This window comes from Terrapene carolina, unplaced genomic scaffold (assembly GCF_002925995.2).
Source record: "Terrapene carolina triunguis isolate 2854851 unplaced genomic scaffold, T_m_triunguis-2.0 Scaffold42, whole genome shotgun sequence".
NCBI lineage: Eukaryota > Metazoa > Chordata > Testudines > Emydidae > Terrapene > Terrapene triunguis.
In genome coordinates this window covers 33036174-33054598 of record NW_020664393.1, presented here as the reverse complement: position 1 = coordinate 33054598, position 18425 = coordinate 33036174, and the positions used below count along the sequence as shown (strand labels likewise).

The 18425-nt window shown below is 44.2% G+C and overlaps 1 protein-coding gene across 2 annotated transcripts in view; it reads right to left on the bottom strand.

The window, feature by feature from the left end:
- Positions 1 to 18425, bottom strand: part of LMBRD1 (LMBR1 domain containing 1) — a 244472-nt gene that overhangs the window by 134284 nt on the left and 91763 nt on the right. For both annotated transcript variants that reach the window (XM_026654807.1, XM_026654799.1), the window contains exon 7: positions 15856 to 15929. In XM_026654807.1, the coding sequence (XP_026510592.1) occupies positions 15856 to 15929 (74 nt within the window). The remainder of the gene's footprint in view (positions 1 to 15855; positions 15930 to 18425) is intronic.

Below are 18425 nucleotides of genomic sequence, written 5' to 3'. Positions count from 1 at the left end.
ATTCTGTTTATTAATTGGCTAATAAAGAGAAAATGTTTAATGGAATATCCCATTTATTCAGATATCAAATCTGTTTTCAAATAAGCCCCTTCTCTTTCTCAGTGCACAGCTGAACACTAACATTTTTGCTATTACTAAAGAGAAAACACATTCTATTATGTAAGAGTTGTTGTGGGCTTGGGGCAGGAGAGGGGAAAGACAAAAGTAAAATAAAATGGTTTAGCATGGATGTGTCTACTAGGAACTGAGTTAAGACAAACCATTTTCCTTCTGATGCTGCCTGACCTTGATGTACAAGGACAGCTGTATTTATGTACTATTCCACGAAGTCCCTGACCCTTTTTATTTAATTTTGCCAGTCTGAATTTATCAAGGATTCTAGTGGAAGTTACATGTTCTCTCGTACATTACAAGACTACCTAATTTATTTTCTGAAGTCATTTCTCTAATTAAGGTATGGAAAACTTAGGGTATGTCTACACTGGAAATTCAAAGTGCTGCCATGGGAACGCTCCTGCGGCAGCGCTTTGAAGTGCGAGTGTGGTTGCGCACGAGCGCTGGGAAAGAGCTCTCCCAGCACTCGTGGTAATCCACCTCCACAAGGGGATTAACTCTGAGCACTGGGAGCAGGGCTTGGAGCCTGTCTACACGAGCACTTTAAAGTGCTCAGACTTGCTGTGCTCAGGGGGGTGATTTTTCACACCCCTGAGCCGCAAGTTAGAGCGCTATAAAATGTAAGTGTAGACCAGCCCTTATACTCCAAGTATTTACTAAAGTATCTGAAGAAACATGTCAGAGACCAAGCTATAGGTATCAGATTCTCCTTTTGAACTACATACATACACACATACACAAGTCTTATCTGAGCACTGGATCACTTTATTCACAGTATTTCACTAAAGCGGTTTTAGTTTCTTATAGACAAGAACACATTTGCACAGGAAGGAACTGCTATAGTGCAGATTGACTTTTTGTCCCCTAAACAAAAGTAAATTTAGTTTCAGTATTAGGATTTGTATGTGGTTATGACAACAGCAGAATAATTATACATCAATACATTATGCATGTGCATGGAAAACATTCTAAAATAGCTAAAATATAAGCAAGGAAAAATAAGTGATGAAGTTAATCCAGCTAACATTTTGCCAATATCGTTTACACTGATTTTGCAAATGAAATAAACTATGCTGGCAAAAGCACTTTGCCAATATAAACTGCATCTACACTCTGAGGGTTGTACTGGTATTATTGGTAAAAATTCAGCATAGACTAGGCCTTTACTATCTGGAAAGGGAAAGGACATCCTTGCCCCTAGCTAGTAACTGCCACTTACTCTCTACCTTCATGCTCCAATCCTGAGCACCCATTGACAGACAGAGGATGTGAGCTAATCCCTCATGTACTCAGGTTTCAGAGTGGTAGCCATGGTAGTCTGTATCAGCAATAACAAGGAGTGGTCGTTGTGGCACCTTAGAGGCTAACAAATTTATTTGGGCATAAGCTTTTGAGGGCTAAAACCCACTTCATCATGTACTGACGCTTGTGAAGTGCCTTTCTACCTTGTCATCGCCTTGCATGAGATGTTGCAGTTGGTATATCAAACTAAAATGGTAAGTATCCATTCAAAAAAACTAATCTTAACGGAACATGATTTTTAAAAACAAATATAGGACAATACAAATAATAAATAAAAAAAAATTCAGAACAAACATTTATGGAATCACACTTTCTGCTAAGCGTCATAATTAATATATTTCTGCCTGCAACTCTTTACTTACCTGTTCATAGATTATAAACTTTTCCCTTCAATTTTAAAAACATATTTTAGAAAACAGTAAACCAAAAGGCATTATTAGGGCCCTACCAAATTCACAGCTGTAAAAAATGTGTCAAGGACCATGAAATCTGGTCTTGTGGGTACTTTTACGGTATACTATACAGATTTCACAGGAGACCAGTGTTTTTCAAATTGGGGGCCCTGACCCAAAAAAAAGGGGGGGGGTCACAAGATTACTGTAGAGGGGGTCGCAGTATTGCCACACTTACTTCCGTGCTGCTGCTGGCAGAGGTGCTGCCTTCATCAGAGATGGGCTCCAAGCCAGCCACTGCCGCTCTCTGGCCAACAAGCTCTGAAGGTAGTGCTGCTGCCAGCAGCAGGGCCAGCTCTGGCTTTTTTTGCCACCCCAAGCAAAAATTAAAAACAACAACCTGCAAGGCGGCCGGAGACAGGATGCAGGGGGACTCCCTGCGCTGCAGACGTGCCCCAGCTAGTGGGGGGGACGGACCGCTGCGCCGCCTGCCGGGAGGGCTCCGCGCCGCTCCAGTCAGCGGGGAGGGAAGGACGCGGGCTGCCCTGGTGGGCTTGCTACAGACCTGGCACCGGCTAGGGCACACTGAGTGCGCAGCCCGTTCCCAGGAGGGCACTCCCCTCCTCTGCGCCGCCGCCCCCTACAAAACGGAAAAAAAAAAAAAAAAAGCGGCCGTGCCACTTTAGGATTGGGCGGCATGCCGCCCCGTAGAATCTGCCGCCCCAAGGACAAGCTTGCTTGGCTGATGCTTGGAGCTGGCCCTGGCCAGCAGCAGTGGATAAGTAAGGGTGGCATTATCTCAACCCACCTACAATAACCTGGTGACCCCTCCCCACAACCCTCTTTTGATCAGGACCCCTACAGTTACAACACTGAAATTTCAGATTTTTAAAATATTATGTCCAAGAAATTGACCAAAATGGACCATGAATTTGGTAGGGATCTAGGCACTATGCAAATGACAAAAAGGAGAATATAATGGTGCCATACGTCTAATGAAACCTGTTGCAATATTTGCATATAATGTATACAATATTTAGAACTATTCTGTATCTTTTAAAAAAGAAACTATTGTTCCTAGATTACTACTTAACTATAACGAGTCCAGTGGCACCTTAAAGACTAGCAGATTTATTTGGCATAAGCTTTCATGGGTTAAAAACCCCATTTCTTCAGATGCATCTGAAGAAGTGGGGTTTTTTACCCACGAAAGTTTATGCCCAAATAAATCTGTTCGTCTTTAAGGTGCCACTGGACTCCTCGTTGTTTTTGTGGATACAGACTAACACGGTTACCCCTCTGATACTCAACTATGATGCTTATAAGTAGTAATGTATACTAGCATGCATTTGTTAGTTATTTCAAACTATACCCAAATGTACACTTATGTATAGTTTTCCTAATCACAGCTGCAGACAAGCACTTTAGGAGGGGGAAAATGCCTAATTTTATAGTAAGGCACTGTTATTGGAATTCAGGAACAACAACTGTTTAGTAGATATAATATAGGCAGAACAAAGTTTGCCTGTAGCCAGCCTAAGGTGCAAATTCCCTCAACTGACACCTACTTACCACACTAGTGGACTCAATATAACAGGACAGACTGGTGAGCTGCCAATAAAATATTTATGCTACAACTGTCCTTGTAGAATACATCTGTCATCTGCTTCAGCCAAAGCTATAAACACAGCATAGTAAAGGTTTTAAGTTCAATACTTCAGGATGCTGGGTATCCTCATAACCCTGTGCTGTCAACAGGAATTTAAAGTGCTTAGCATCACGATGGAAGCACTCAGCATTTCACAGGATCAGCCATTCCCCCCCCCCCTTCAAGTGAAGAGTCTCATCTAACTTCATAAAGGTTATGATCCCAGTAACTAGAACATCAAATATTGCAGGTTTATCAAGATTGCACTGAAAGAGTTAACAGAATGTGCTAATCCAACTCTCACTCAGTTCAATCATTTTAGATGTTCCTTTTCTTAATGTTAACTACTTTCCCTACACCTCACCATTTATCACACCACTTGAAATACTGAGTACTGATTAAGGAAATGTCTAAACTTAATTTGATCAACTGGTCTTCAAATATCATCAACTGTAAAATCATTCCGGAAACAGAATTTCACAGCAACAAACCATTACCTATAGACCTCAATCACAGTGCAGACAACAGTTTTCACATCTGACCAAGAAGAATACAGATACCAGGGAAGTCATTTTGAAAACATATGCTAGACAGTGTATAATACCAACACGACGCAGTCATTTTCAGGAGGCCCTGTCTTTCCATAAAACGAAAAGCTTCCTCTTACAGTGTCTCACATATTTGCACTACTTCCAGTGGCCCCAAATCACCATACTGTCACTCCCTCAGTGTTTTGGTTCATATGGCATTGATGCAGAAAGCTATCAGTCTACCTAATTATTTTCAGAGTAGCAGCCGTGTTAGTCTGTATCCGCAAAAAGAACAGGAGTACTTGTGGCACCTTAGAGACTAACAAATTTATTAGAGCATAAGCTTTCGTGGGCTACAACCCACTTCTTCGGATGCACATCCCTAATTATTTTGTAAATCTGGTTGGTAATTTAGGGGGTCTTGCTTGACAACGGACCGCTGTTGGACAATCAGGTGGCAGCCAGGGCCAAGAGTTCATTTTTCTACCAGAATCTAAAAAGGCTAGCATGACCAATTGTTTCAGAGGCTTACTACATTCCTGCTATCAAATACTTTACTTGACGTACACTTTTCAACCATTCAAAATGTGAAGTTTTGCCAGCTGCTGCATTCTGGACAGTCACAGATTTTTTTGTTGGAAGCACATAAGAAGTTACTCACTTTGTGCTGTAACTATGGTTCTTCGAGATTTGTGTCCCTATCGGTGCTCCACTGTAGGTGTGTCTGCGTCCTTGCGCTGCTGATCGAAGAACTTTGGTAGCAGTTCACCCTGCCCACGCATGCGCTGCTCCTACAACTCCAAAGTAGGGGGGAGGAAGGTGGCTTGTGGGGCACCCATGGGGGACACATCTCGAAGAACCATCATTACTGCACAAGGTTAGTAACTTCTTCAAGTAGTGTCCCAATGGGTGCTCCGCTGTAGGTGACTCCCGAGCAATGCCCACCACTGTAGGCTGGGGATTCGGAGTTGAGCCTGTTATAGATGATAGCACCATGGCACTAAATCTGGCATCTGTAGCTGAGTCCCCGAGGATGGCAAAAGTATGTGCAGATGCCCAGGTAGCTGCTCTGCAGATTTCTGACATAGGGATACCCAATATGCACACACTACAAGACGGGGGTGCTACATTACACATCGGGTAAGAGAGCCTGATACAGTTTGAGACCCATCTGGAAAGTCTTTAAGCTGAAATGGCTATGCATTTTGATCTATCTGTAACAGAGGAAGAGTCTCGGAGATCTTCTGAAAGCTCTTGTTCTGTCCAAATAGAAGGCCAAGGCTCTCCTCATAGAGTGTATGGATGGCTTCCCTGTTATCCTGATGAAGTTTAGGATAAAAGATTGGAAGTTGAATAATCTGATTTATATGAAAATTGGAAGTCAGCTTGGGAGTGAACTTCATATGTGGTCTCAGAGTGACTGTTGGGGAAGAACACAGTGAAGGGGGGGGGATGCACCATCAGGACCACTATCTCCCTTAGCCTTCTTGCTGGGGTAATGGCAATCAGGAACGCCATCTTCATTGAAAGGTGAGTTAATGAACAAGTGGCAATGGGCTCAAATGATGGTCCAGTCAGTCCTTTTAACACCAGGTTGAGATCCCATTGAGAAGTGGGAAGTGTGGGTTGGAGAAAGAGGTTCGCTATGCTTTTAAGAAACCTCTTCGTGGTCAGATGAGAAAAAAAAATGAGTACCCTTCTACCTGCTGGCAGAAGGTTGCATTGCTGCCAAAGGAACACTTAGCAAGCTGACAGAGATCTGATTTCTTGAGTCAACAGGTAGTCCAGGACCACCAGTAGGGTGGCCACATTTGGGGTGACACCGGATTTGAAATCTTTTCCACTTCTGTAGGTAGGTATGACAAGTAGCTCCTTTCCTACTGTGTAATAACACCTCCTGTACTTCCTCAGATCGATGTCGCTACGTGCTGGAACCACAAAGGAGCCAGGATTTGAGTCACAGAATCCACATCTTAGAATGAGGGACGCACACTCTATCCCATGATATCAGGTATGCCATGATTGGAAGAGTCATCAGTGGACAGTGTCAGCTGTGACAGGTAAAAGTACCATATCTGCCTGGGCCAGGTTGGAGCAATCAGTATAATGTTTGCTCTCTTTTCACTTTCAAACAGGACTTTCAGCATCAGAGGGAGTGGGGGAAAGGCACAGAGATGACCCTTGTCCCGTGGAAGGAGGAGAGCATGCCCCATGGGTCGTCTGATCCCCGCTCTGGAAAAGTACTAAGGTCATTTGTTGTTCTGGGGAGGTAGAGTACATCTATCCAACACAGGCTAGATATTGTCTTGAGTATCTCAATGTGATGGTGAATTTCATTATAGCTGCCCAGTACAATGGGGGTGGATGTTTAAGCTAATTGTTCTTGTCCCCCGTGGGAGATTTCAGTGCAGCAGGTATGTTGACAAAGGGTCTGATGTGAGGTTTATGAAAGGCAATAGGCTGCTTGAGCACGGGTCCAAAGCACAACCTTAATGGTGCAGGGGTACATCTCTCATATTTCACACACCACATGGCTCATCTCTCCCATCTCCTGCATAGAGAAGGAAAATGGATTGGGACTCAGGCTTCCAGTCAGGTTCCCTGGACAGGCCTGAGGATATAGGAGGCGGCATATTCAGTTTGTGATCCACTATAACCACCAGATCCTTTTCAGTACTACTGCATAGCCAGTTATATCCCATTTTGTAATTGTGCCTTTATTTTTTCCCTTCCTAAACGTAGTACTTGCCTTAACTGAATTTTATCTGGTTGATTTCAGAACAATTCTTCAATACATCAAGATCACTTTGAATTCTAATCCTGTCCTCCAAAACAGTTGAATCTTCTCCAATTTAGTGTCACCCACAATTTTATAAGCATACTCTCCACTCCATTATCCAAATCATCAATACAAATACTGAATAGTACCACACCCAGACCTGATCTCTGTAGGACCCCACTAGACACTGCCTCCAAGTTTGACAATAAGCCATTGGAAACTACTTTTTGTTTACAGTCTTTCAATCTGCCATGCACTCACCTTATAGTAATATCTAGACCACATTTCCCTAGTTTGCTTAGGAGACTGTCATGTGGAACTGACGAAAGCCTTACTAAAAATCAAGGTAAGTCATATCCATTGCTTCCCCACCCCATCCACTAGGCCAGTAACCCTGTCAAAATAGGCAATTAAGTTGGTTTGGCATTATTTGCTCTTGACAAATCCATGTTGACTATTAATTGCTTATCACCCTATTATCCTCCAGGTGCTTACAAACGGATTCCTTCATAATTGTTCCAGTATCTTTCCAGGTATTGAAGATAGGCTAACTGGTCTATAATATCCCACGTCGTCTTCATTCTCTTTTTAAAGACAGGTACTATATTTGTCCTTCTGTCCTCTGGGGCCTCATTGTCAATAGTTCCCAGCTTGCTTTAGCTTGTTCCCTAACTACCCTGGGATCAATTTTATCAGACCCTGCCTACATGAATTCATGTAACATATCTCAATTTTCTTTAACCTGCTCTTTCACTATTTTGGCTTATGTTTCTTTCTTCTTGTTGTTAATATTCGTCATTAGCCATTTTAGTGAAGACTAAAAAGACGGAAGCAAAATAGGTTTTAAGCACTTCATCCTCCTTGATATCAATTAGCTCTCCTTCCCTGCTAAGTACACTTTTCATCTTTCTTTTGCTTCTAATGTATATAAAGAAGCTCATTACCTTTCATGTTGCTTGCTAGGTGTAACTCATTTCGTGCCTTAACCTCTCTCTGTTATATTTACAACACAAAGGTTACTTACCAGAAACATTTGTTCTTTGAGAGTCACAATTGTATTCCCACTTGTGAGATATGGCTTCCCTGGCATCATGTCTGTTGGGACTGGGGGGTACTGCATGAAAAGTTTCATGTAAGGGTGTCATCTTTGCTTTACTCTATGTAATGGAGTGCATACACACAAATTAACAGCGTCCCAATAGTCTATATGACTCCAAAGTAGTGGGGAAGGTAGGCAGGTGGAATGAATACACACAACTCTCACAGTACAGTTACGTGTACACAATCTTGGAATTCCTCTGCATATTCCCACTTCGTGGGAGATTAGGAAGCATGCCTCATCAAGTTGACAGGAGGTTAGAGGTCCTTACCCAGGGGTGGCAGGTTTGTAGAAATTTTGGTGGTGCCCAGAACCCGCCCCCACCCAAACTCTGCCCCTGCCCCCCCAACGCCCAAGGCTTTCGGAGGGAGTTTGGGTGGGGGAGGAGGTGGTCTGGGGTGCAGGCCCTAGGCTGGGGCAGGGGATTGGGGTGCAGGCTCTGGGAGGGAGTTTGGGGATAGGAGGGGGTGCAGGGGTGAGGGCTGTGGGGTGTGGCTGCAGATGAGGGTGTGGGAGGGACTCAGGGCAAGAGTAGGGATGTAGGGGGTGAGGGCTCTGTCGGGCTGGGAATGAGGGGTTTGGGAGGGGCTCAGGAAGAGAGGAGGAGTGTGGGGGGTGAGGGCTCTGTCTGGGGCTGGGGGGTTTGGGGTGTTAGAGAGGCTCAGGGCTGGGGCAGAGGGTTGGAGTGCAGGGGGATGAAGGCTCTGGCTGGGACTGGGAATAAGGTGTTTGGGGTGTGGGAGGGGCTCAGGCCTAGGGTAGAGGGTTGAGGGTGCGGTGGGGGGTAAAAGCTCTGGTTGGGGTGTGGACTCTGGGGTGGGGCAGGGCTGGGGAGGAGTTTGGGGTGCAGGCAGGCTGCTCCGGGACAGGGGCCAGAGAGAACGACTCCCCACAGCCCTTTCCCTGCCAGCAGCAGCGAGCTCTGGGGGAGGAGCCTCCCTTTCCCGCCCCCCCCAGCAGCACACTCACCCCCACCACTGTCACTGCATGTGTTCCTAGGGCCTCTCTCAGGTCCAGGAATCTCCCTTGCCTCCCCCGTGGTGGGTGCCGGGGGATGCTGCGTGTGCCTCCTCCCCTGCTGTTGCCCCTGACTGTAGCCCCACTGTGGGTGAGGGATGGGGCTGCCTCCTTGCCCAGCATGGGGGAGGAGTGGTGACTGCAGGTGGGGGGGGAGGGAAGAGGGGGCCCTGTGCTGCTGGAGGGTCCCGCCAGAAAAGGGAAGGGTTTGAGGTGGAAGGGCAGGCTCAGAGTCAGTCTGCCCTGACAGTCAAGTAGAGGGGCACTAGGACCCTGCAGCAGCAGTTGCTACAGGGAGGCAGCATGGAGCTGCAGGGAAGAGACAGTGACTCTCTGCTCCGGGGCCCAGGAAGGCAAGAGGGGGCTGGGGGACACTCGAGGGAGGCACTGGGGGGCGGCAGGTGCGGCGGAGGGGGACGGACACCCGGCCCCAAATATTGGTGGAGCTGGGTTCTGAATATTGCTGGTGCCCGGGCTCCACGTGGGAATATAGCTCGTCGCCTATGTCCTTAACTTATGTGAACTATAGCACCATTCTCCTGCACTCTGTCAGCACATAAAGCCAAGTCCAAAGAACAGTGCTTGGTAAAGGTGTGCACTGAAGTCCAAGACGCTGGTCTGCAAATCCCCATCAGGGGAGTATGCCTAGGCATACCACAATGCTTGCCCCGGCTCTTGTTGAGTGAGCCTTTAAAAACAGGAGACACTGATTTCCTAGTTAAGATGTAGCAATGTTGCATAGATCTTCTAATCCAAAAGGAAAGATTGCTTGGTAATTAATTTTCCCTGGCATTTCCTCCAATATGCTACAAACACGTGATTGGATTTTCTGAATGGCTTGGTGCTTTCCAAGTAAAAACAGAGAGCCCTCTTTCTTTTGGAGTACAGAAACAAGTTTCACCTGTGGGAATAGGATTTTGGGGAAGGACAAACACTGAGACAGCTAGAAATCTGACATCACCTTTGGCAAGAAGCTGGGATGGGGCCTAATTGTGATTTTGTCCATGTGGACAACAATATAAGGTTGGGTGGTCATCAGAAAACTAAACTCACCCTCCTAGAATATGTCATTGCTGTCAGTAAAGCCATATTGATTGATAGATACTTGAGAGGCTTGAGCAAGAAGCTCATAAGGAGAGTTCACTGGCTCCATTAGGAAAAGCTTTAGATCCCATAAAGACATGGGCTCCCTAATGGGGCACCTGCACTTACCATACTCTTAAGGAAATTGGAGATTGCAGGAACAGAGAAGATGGGTTTGTCATGAGCAGATATTACTGCCATATGGACCTTTAGGAAGGCAATACCTAAGCCCTGAGACTATATTTTGCCACTCCAGGTACCCAGCTCAGGGTGGAAGGAGTCTTTTACTAGAGGCCCCCAAATAATAAAAAGTCTCCATTTTTGTTTACAGCATTTCAGGGTGGAGCCTTTCCTTGATTGAACTAACTTTCAGAAAGCAGAAAAAAAATTCCACATTAGTCAACAGTTTTGTAGCTGAGACCTGGCCAGACATGAGTAATTAACACATAGAGGGAGGCCTCATTTCTTGTAGGATAGAATTAGTGAGGTAAACAGATCATTAGGCTGAAAACAGAACATTCCTGCTAAATAAGACAAGTAAATAGGTCAGTAGGCTAAAAAGGCAATGTCTGAGCCAGATAAGAGGGAGAAACCCAGGGAACCATTTACTACAAACAAGATAACAATGGACAAGATAAATTAGGAATGTAGAGATTAGGTACAGAGTAAGTCTAGCTTGGACAATACACAGACACAGCATGCTGTACAGGGACTGGTTCCTACAAAGTAACCAAGACAATCCCAAAATGTGTGATGCCATGTAATGTGTAAGTAAGTTTGCTATGCAGCTTTGGGTGTGTGGTACACCCTATACCTAACCCCCATGAGCAGCGGGTGAACCCCAGGCTTGGGGAGGCTAGCCCCCGGCCCTAACCATTCCTTCTGTCCGAGGCTACTGCCTCCTGCTGGAACCCAGAGTCCCGCCTCCTTCCAGAAGCCAGCCCCCACATCCCACCTCAGGCCGCCAGAGCACCCCCAGCCCCAGAGCACCAGGCAGGTGAGCTGGGGGTGAGCAGGCAGCACGGCCCTCCTCCCCCAGCCCCAGAGCACAGGCTGGTCCCCATTAGACTGCAGCCCCAGCCTGGGGCCCTGGCAATGGGGGGGCAGGAAGAAGAGCATCCTCTCCTCTCCCCCCCGCCCCCCCCAGCACAGCCTGGGAAGCAGGAAGGAGCCTGAGGGCGGAGCCACACAAAGCTGTTTGGGGAGGCACAGCCTCCCCGTTTTCAATACTTGCCACCCATGCCTACCCTCTATGCTTGAATCTGATCAACTCAGCGTAGCTTTGCTGTATGCCAAATAAAGATATCCAAGTGACAAAATCTGGAGTTGAACTGAGCTTTTTGGATTCCTGAGAACTGGAGGATGAAGTGTTCTTGTCTAGTTGTAGGAGGTGTTCTGAATAAGCAGATTGGAAAAGGTCTTGGAGGGAACCCCAGCAAGGTTATCTTCCAGGATACAAGGTGGAGCATCTCTGGTTTGGGATGCAGAATCCTCCCTTGCTCTTGAGGCATTAGACCTGGTGATAAGTGTAGCAGATACAGTGCAGCTGCAAGATATCTGGATACTAGTGCTGACACGGTCACACTGGGACTATAGTACAATGATGGCTCTGTTCACCTGATCCACATTATGACTCTACGTATCGTGGGAATGGGATAAAGAGCACATAGAAGATGTTGGCTCCAGTCCTTCAAAAACATCTGAGAACAAACCTTTGTCCAGACATGCTGCAAAACTGGATATTTAGTGTTTTGATCAGACAAACAAAAAGGTCTGTTACTGGATGGCCTCATCTGGAAAATGGTTTTCTGGCCACAGCTGGCTTTCAAAGACCACTCACGCTGATCCTGAGACCAACTTCACAAGCAAGTCTGCCGTCATGTTTTTCTCCTCAGCAAGGTAAAGAGCTACTGCATGGATTTAATTTGGGATGCACATCCATAGTTCTTCACTTTTACAAATAGGAGTGTTCCTATCTCTCTCAGCTGGCCACGTAATTCATGGCCAGCCATGGCGTTGTCTGTGAACACCTGTACTACATGATGCTGCAGGACCAGGCAAAGAGACATTGAGGGCCCATGGTCCTGCCTAAAGCTCCAATAGGTTGGAAAGAAATCTGAACTACTAGGTGTTCCAGAGGCCATGTACTTGGCGATCTAGAGAATGTACCAACCCAGAGTGGAAGCATTGGTGTTGATTGCGATGGTAATGGAGGGAGAGTAAAAGGGCATATCCCTCTAGATGAGAATGTCCCAGTTTTTCCCATCAGGAAAGCAGTTGGAACACTTGAGGAGAGATGGTCAGTCTCCTTTGATAGCGAATGTTCTGTGTGTAGTCATCTGTTACTCTATGCTGAAAGAGACTGTGATATAGGTCAGAGGCCATTAGGCCTAACGGTCATAGGAAAAAAATGCATGGGCTGTACAGATTTTTCCAGACAGTAATCAGGGAGCCTCAAATTTTCAAACCTCTCTGTTCTGGAAGAAAGGCTCTGACCTGAATGTAATCCATAACCACTCCGATGAAGATGAACCTTTAAGACAGTTGAAGGGTGGATTTCTCCCATCTGATTAACAGTCCAAAATCTGGAGAGGCTGCACAAGCAATGGATCACTGTCGAGGTCCTTTTGAGAGTTCCTTCATAGAAGCTGGTCATCCAGGTATGTGTAGACATCTGAAGTGTGCGGCAACCAGACTGAGGCACTTGGTGAAGATTCACGGGGCCTATGAACTAGCCAAAAGGATGCAAACTTTGACAGGGTCTTTTGCCCACAAAGAACATAAAGTACTTGATGCCACATAAAAGCAAGCATCCTTTAAACTGCATACCAATCTCTCTGGGATAACATATTAGTTTACAAGGCCAGAAGGGACCACTGATTATTTAATCAGACCGCTTGTATAACACATGCCATGGAAGGAAGGGACAGTCTCCAAGAGTAAGCATCATGAACTTGAATTCTTATGTACCAATTGAGGTTTTGAATTCCAGGAAGGGTCTCAGACTGTCACTCTTCTTAGGCATCAGAAAATAAAAGCCTTGCCCGTAGTGCTGCCTTAATGATTCTTTTCTTGAGATGGCATCCAGTACCTAGCCAATGAAAGTAACCATCTACCAAGCACTACAGAAGAAAGAGATGAGGTCTCACAGTCAGAGTTCAAGGCCAGAAGAATTGACTAGATCATCTATTCTGACCTTCTGTACATTATAGGTCATTAAGTTGCACCCAGTTACTCCCGTATTCAGTCCAATATTCTAGATTAGAGTGAAGAAATATAGCGCTCAGGGGTCTAAACTATTGTGTGCCAAGGACAAAACAGGAGGGGCCAACGTGCACCAATGCCTGAGGACGCTGTAGTGGCAGGGAATTGATTTAGTGAGATATACCCAGATAATCCTAGCAAGCAGCCTGTATTTCAAATGGCAAAGGAAGGCAAAAATACCTCAAAGTCCCAGCCAATCTAACCTGCGGGAAATTCCTTCTCAACCCTGAATATGGCAATCAGTCTGATCCTGAGCATGTGAGCAAGACAAAACAGCCAAGCATTGAGGAAAAATTCTCCTTACTACCTCAGAGTACTAGCTCACCAAATCTGGTGTCCATCTCCAGGCATGACCATCTTGGATGTTTCAGAGGAAGCAGAAAACCCCAAAGCATGAGATTTAAAAAGAGAGACAGGACCACAAGAGACACCCTGGGCTTCCAACTCCAGTCACCACAGGCAACCCCACCATACAACCCCACTTAAATTTATCAAGCTGCATCTTAAAATAGTTAGGTTATTTGCCCTCACTACTGCTATTGGGAGGCTGGTCCAGAAGTTTATTCCTCTGATGGTGTCAAGGCTGTATCCCCACTTTGAACTTTAGGGTACAAATGTAGGGGCCTGCATGAAAACTTCTAAGCTTATCTACCAGCTTAGCTCTGGTCCGCTGCCACCATCTCAAGAATTCCCTCCCTGGGAAGCCTTGAGAAACCTTTCATCAATTCCCTGGTGAATACAGATCCAAACCCCCTTGGATCTTAAAACAAGGAGAAATCAATTTGGTTCTTAAAAAAGAAGGCTTTTAATTAAAGAAAAAGGTAAAAATCATCTCTGTAAAATCAGTATGGAAAATAACTTTACAGGGTAATCAAACTTAAAGAGCTCAGAGGACCCCCCTCTGTCTTAGGTTCAAAGTACAGCAAATAAAGATAAACCCTCTGGTAAAAGGTACATTACAAGTTGAGAAAACAAAGTAAATCTAAGACGCCTTGCCTGGCTTTTTACTTACAAGTTTGAAATAGGAGAGACTTGTTTAGAAAGATGGGGAGAACCTGGATTGATGTCTGGTCCCTCTCAGTCCCAAGAGCGAACCACCCCTTAAAACAAAGAGCACACACAAAAGCCTTTCTCCCCCCCCAAGATTTGAAAGTATCTTGTCCCCTTATTGGTCCTTCGGGTCAGGTGTCAGCCAAGTTACCCGAGCTTCTTAACCCTTTACAGGTAAAAGGATTTGGAGTCTCTGGCCAGGAGGGATTCCATAGCACTGCACACAGGAGAGCTGCCACCCTTCCCTTTATAGTTATGACAGATGGTTAGAAACCTTCTTCTACATTTCAAAAGGGATGAGGAACTGGAATTACGGCACATATCTGGACAGCCCCTCCAGGCGCGGTTATCACTCAGCACAATCACATGTGGAGTCCCACACCCAGCTAAATTGCATGAATGCTCCCAGAGCCACTCATGACTCACACAGAGATAGGCACCCAGCCAAATGCCCCCAGCTCCCAGCCTTGTACCTCAGGAATATACGATTTTGCACTGCTCAAGACCTTTTCTTGAGTAATGCAAGTTTATTAATTGGTTCACCACTTCATCAATGGAAAGTGGATACACACCATCCTTTGTAAACCTGAGCAGATTTACCAAAACACTTTATCTTTACCAGTGAGTTTGCCTAAACAGTAAAACAAAATCTATCTTTTGTAATCAATAAACTTAAGTGATTATAAGTGACAGGCAAAAAGTCAGAGTGGTTATCAAAAGAAAATAAAATATAAGCATGCAATCTAAACCTTAACCCTTACCACACTAGATAGTATTTAAACCAAGCTATGTTCTCACCCAACTGGATCTTACAGTCTTTAGTATACAGTTTTGTCTCTTAAACCTGGGCCAGTCTCCTCTGTTGGAGTCTTCTGTTTTCTGAAAGTTCTTGTTGCTTTCAGCATAGGTGGGGGGAGAAGGCAAATCATGGGGTCACTGGGCTTTGTTTTATACCCTTAGTCCCATGCGCTTAGAAAACACAAGTCCAGGCATGTCTGGTGGGTATTACTGAGTCCCCAGGCAAGGTTGAGCAATTCCCCTGGTGTGGCCTTGTGCAAGTGAGTCATTACATCATAGCTTCCTTGCTGGACAATGGCTATTCGACACCCTCCCAGGCGTTGGTTACTTTCCTTGCTGTTCTCCCTAGGGAGCGAATATCTGGCTGATTCCCCAACTTACAGCATGTTTTAGTGACAACCATACAATACAATCTCATAACTCCATATGTACTAAATGATATACATATTTAAATAGAACAATGACTTTCAGCAGATCACAACCTTTCTCCTGATACCTCACATGGTATGCTTTATATGCAATACCACAATTTTATATAAATGAGGAATAATGGGGATTACAGGGTGCTGCCCCAAGGTATAGAATGCCACAGCTACAATGTAGAGGAACTTGACAACAAGCAGATCCTTTTATTACCCCTTAGTGTCTCCCTGCTTTGCCTTTAATATGAAAGTATTTCCATCCAAGACTAATTTTTGATGAGAATTGCAAGTCAATATCAACAAAATAGCAATACAAGACAGAATTAAAAAAGTGTGTGTAGCGGGATAGAGACTTACTGTGTAGGTGACAGCTGCCAACATTCCAATCAAGGTCAAGGAGCTAATGGAAAACGATAGGGCAGCCAAACCATCTGTAATATAAAAGTAGAGAAAAGCCTGCTGAAAATAAGACATGACCCAGAACGGAGAGTGAATTGTTTTCCTGAATTAAAAAAAAAAAAAAAAATATTCAACCTTAAATTAGATTAGCTAACATTTTAAATCAACCACAACAATTAGTTAAAACAGAAATGTTATGTTAGTTTTTTAATTACATGCCAATCCAAGTAAAACATATGAAAAAAGTCATAATATACATAAGACATGGGAGAAAACACGATATTTGAAAATTTAACAAATGAATGATGAAGTCTAGCATTATTGGCAGAGTGGAAATGGGGGTTCTCGTGTCAATAGACTATAAAAAGTAAAATATAGCAGGGAGATTAAACCATGATGTCCTTAAAAGATGAGCAAGTTGTGCTTGATACCCTAGACGGGGAAGCCAGTGGAGGGATACAAAGAGAGGTGATGTGGTCAAAATGATCTATATAGCATGATTTTTTAGTGGATAAGCAACACAAGACTGCATTTGTCAAGGTTGGAGAAAACACTCTCAAATTAACTCAAATTTATATAGTGTGTTAGAAAACATCTTGATAGTTTTGAATTAGTAATTTATATTCTTATGGGAAAGATTAATGTGTCATTTTCTTTTAAAATACATACCAATTGGGACTCTAGCAACCATGTACATCAGATAAGAGCTATTCAATAAATCCATGCCCACAATCCTAATCATTACATTCTTATTTTGAATTCCTATCACCATTTTGTACAGGACCCAGAACAAACAGAATTCTCACTTTTTGTTCAGTGACAAACAGCAGTCATTTTACTTGAACATGTCCCTTCAAAAACTTTAAGCAATCTACAAATCTGAGACCCAATATTTCATCCGCCATATAAAAATTATTTTTCCAGTAAAGGTAAAAAATGCACAAGTGAGAAAAATGTGTCTGATGCCATAGTCTCTAGAAGTTGTTAGTCTTTCATCAGTTACCTTCAGACACACTTCTGAACGGCATACTCAGTAACAGCATTACTTTCACTTTATTACCAGCACTATGTACATGAGCTCAAATGGCCACTACCATCTATGTTTAAATATTCTCATTCTACATGTAGGCTTGAGGAAAAAACTGCAATTCTGTATTCCTTCCTATGAAAAACAGGATTTCTATTTCGTAAGTATCAAAGTTCTCTTCTCTTGCATAGCAGTCTTGTGATTAATTTTCTCTTTTTGGATTTTTTGTTTATACATAAACCCATTATATTAATTCAATAAAAGAACACATTTGGTCTAGAAGATGTGCTAAACCATAAGGTTCTAAAGAGAACATAACATACCCGCAAAGTACTTGCTGAAACAAAATATAGGTACAGATATCCTATTTTAATATCCACCAAGAACAAGTACGCTTTAATGGTCTTCCAATCCTGAGCGATGGAACATTAGTAAAAATATATTAACGAATGCCAAAAAACCTGATAGCCGACCAGAAACTCTGCTGGCAAAAGCAGAGAAAAACTGCTGAAGTACATCTGTAACACTGGGTGGAAGTGGGAGCTGAGATCTAATCAAAGCCAGTGCCCCCTTGACCTAGAATTATGTAGGAGATTCTCCTATTCGGGGGGCACCATGGTCCATGTGGCCCCACCTGCTCCTGAGCCATCTGAGCTCAGGCACCCACAGAAGTTACTGGAGGAGCCAACCAGAAACTGAGCCAGCTGGAGCAGACAAAAGTAGCTTAAAGCAGGAGCCTGCAGACTCAGATGATGTCATCTGCATCCAACTAGTTTTTGAAAGCTTTTATTCTGGGTATCTTCCCCTCCGATGATTGCTTATTTGCTCCCTCAGTCTCTTAACTTCAACCTGACTCCAGCTCACCTTTGTGCTCCTTTCCCTCCCTTACTCTCTCTCCTTTAATGTCCCCCTACCGAAAGCTTATGCCCAAATAAATCTATTAGTCTTTAAGGTGCCACTGGACTCCTCGTTGTTTGTGTTTTCATATTGCTCGAATCTTTATAGGTTAAATCCCTTCCCTCCCACCCTTTATCTTGTGATACCCATGTAGCAGCTGTGACTGAAATTCTTTCCATTTGTACCTGGGAAGGAGTGTGACCTTCCAGCTGTAGATTTGGGTACAGTTATCCACATCTTCCAGCTCAAGTTGAGACTAATGTATGGAAGTAGGTGGGGCTATACCTTGAAAGCACCCAGAATCTAAAGTTTTAATAAAGCAGTAGCCACAGTCTGCACTAAATTGCAGGTCATATAGATGGCATGTTACTGTTACTCCACAATAGGGAATGGTGGATTATCAGCCTCTGGATGGAGCTGAAAGTATTGGTTTTAAACTAGAGAGATTTAAGGTGTTTTAAGAACCTGCTTTTCTGACAAACTGCCTCTTTCACCTCCTCAGTTACTATCAGATGACATATGTCATAACTATAAAGGGAAGGGTAACAACTCTATAAAATCCCTCCTGGCCAGAGACACAAAAATAACCTGTAAAGGGTTAAGA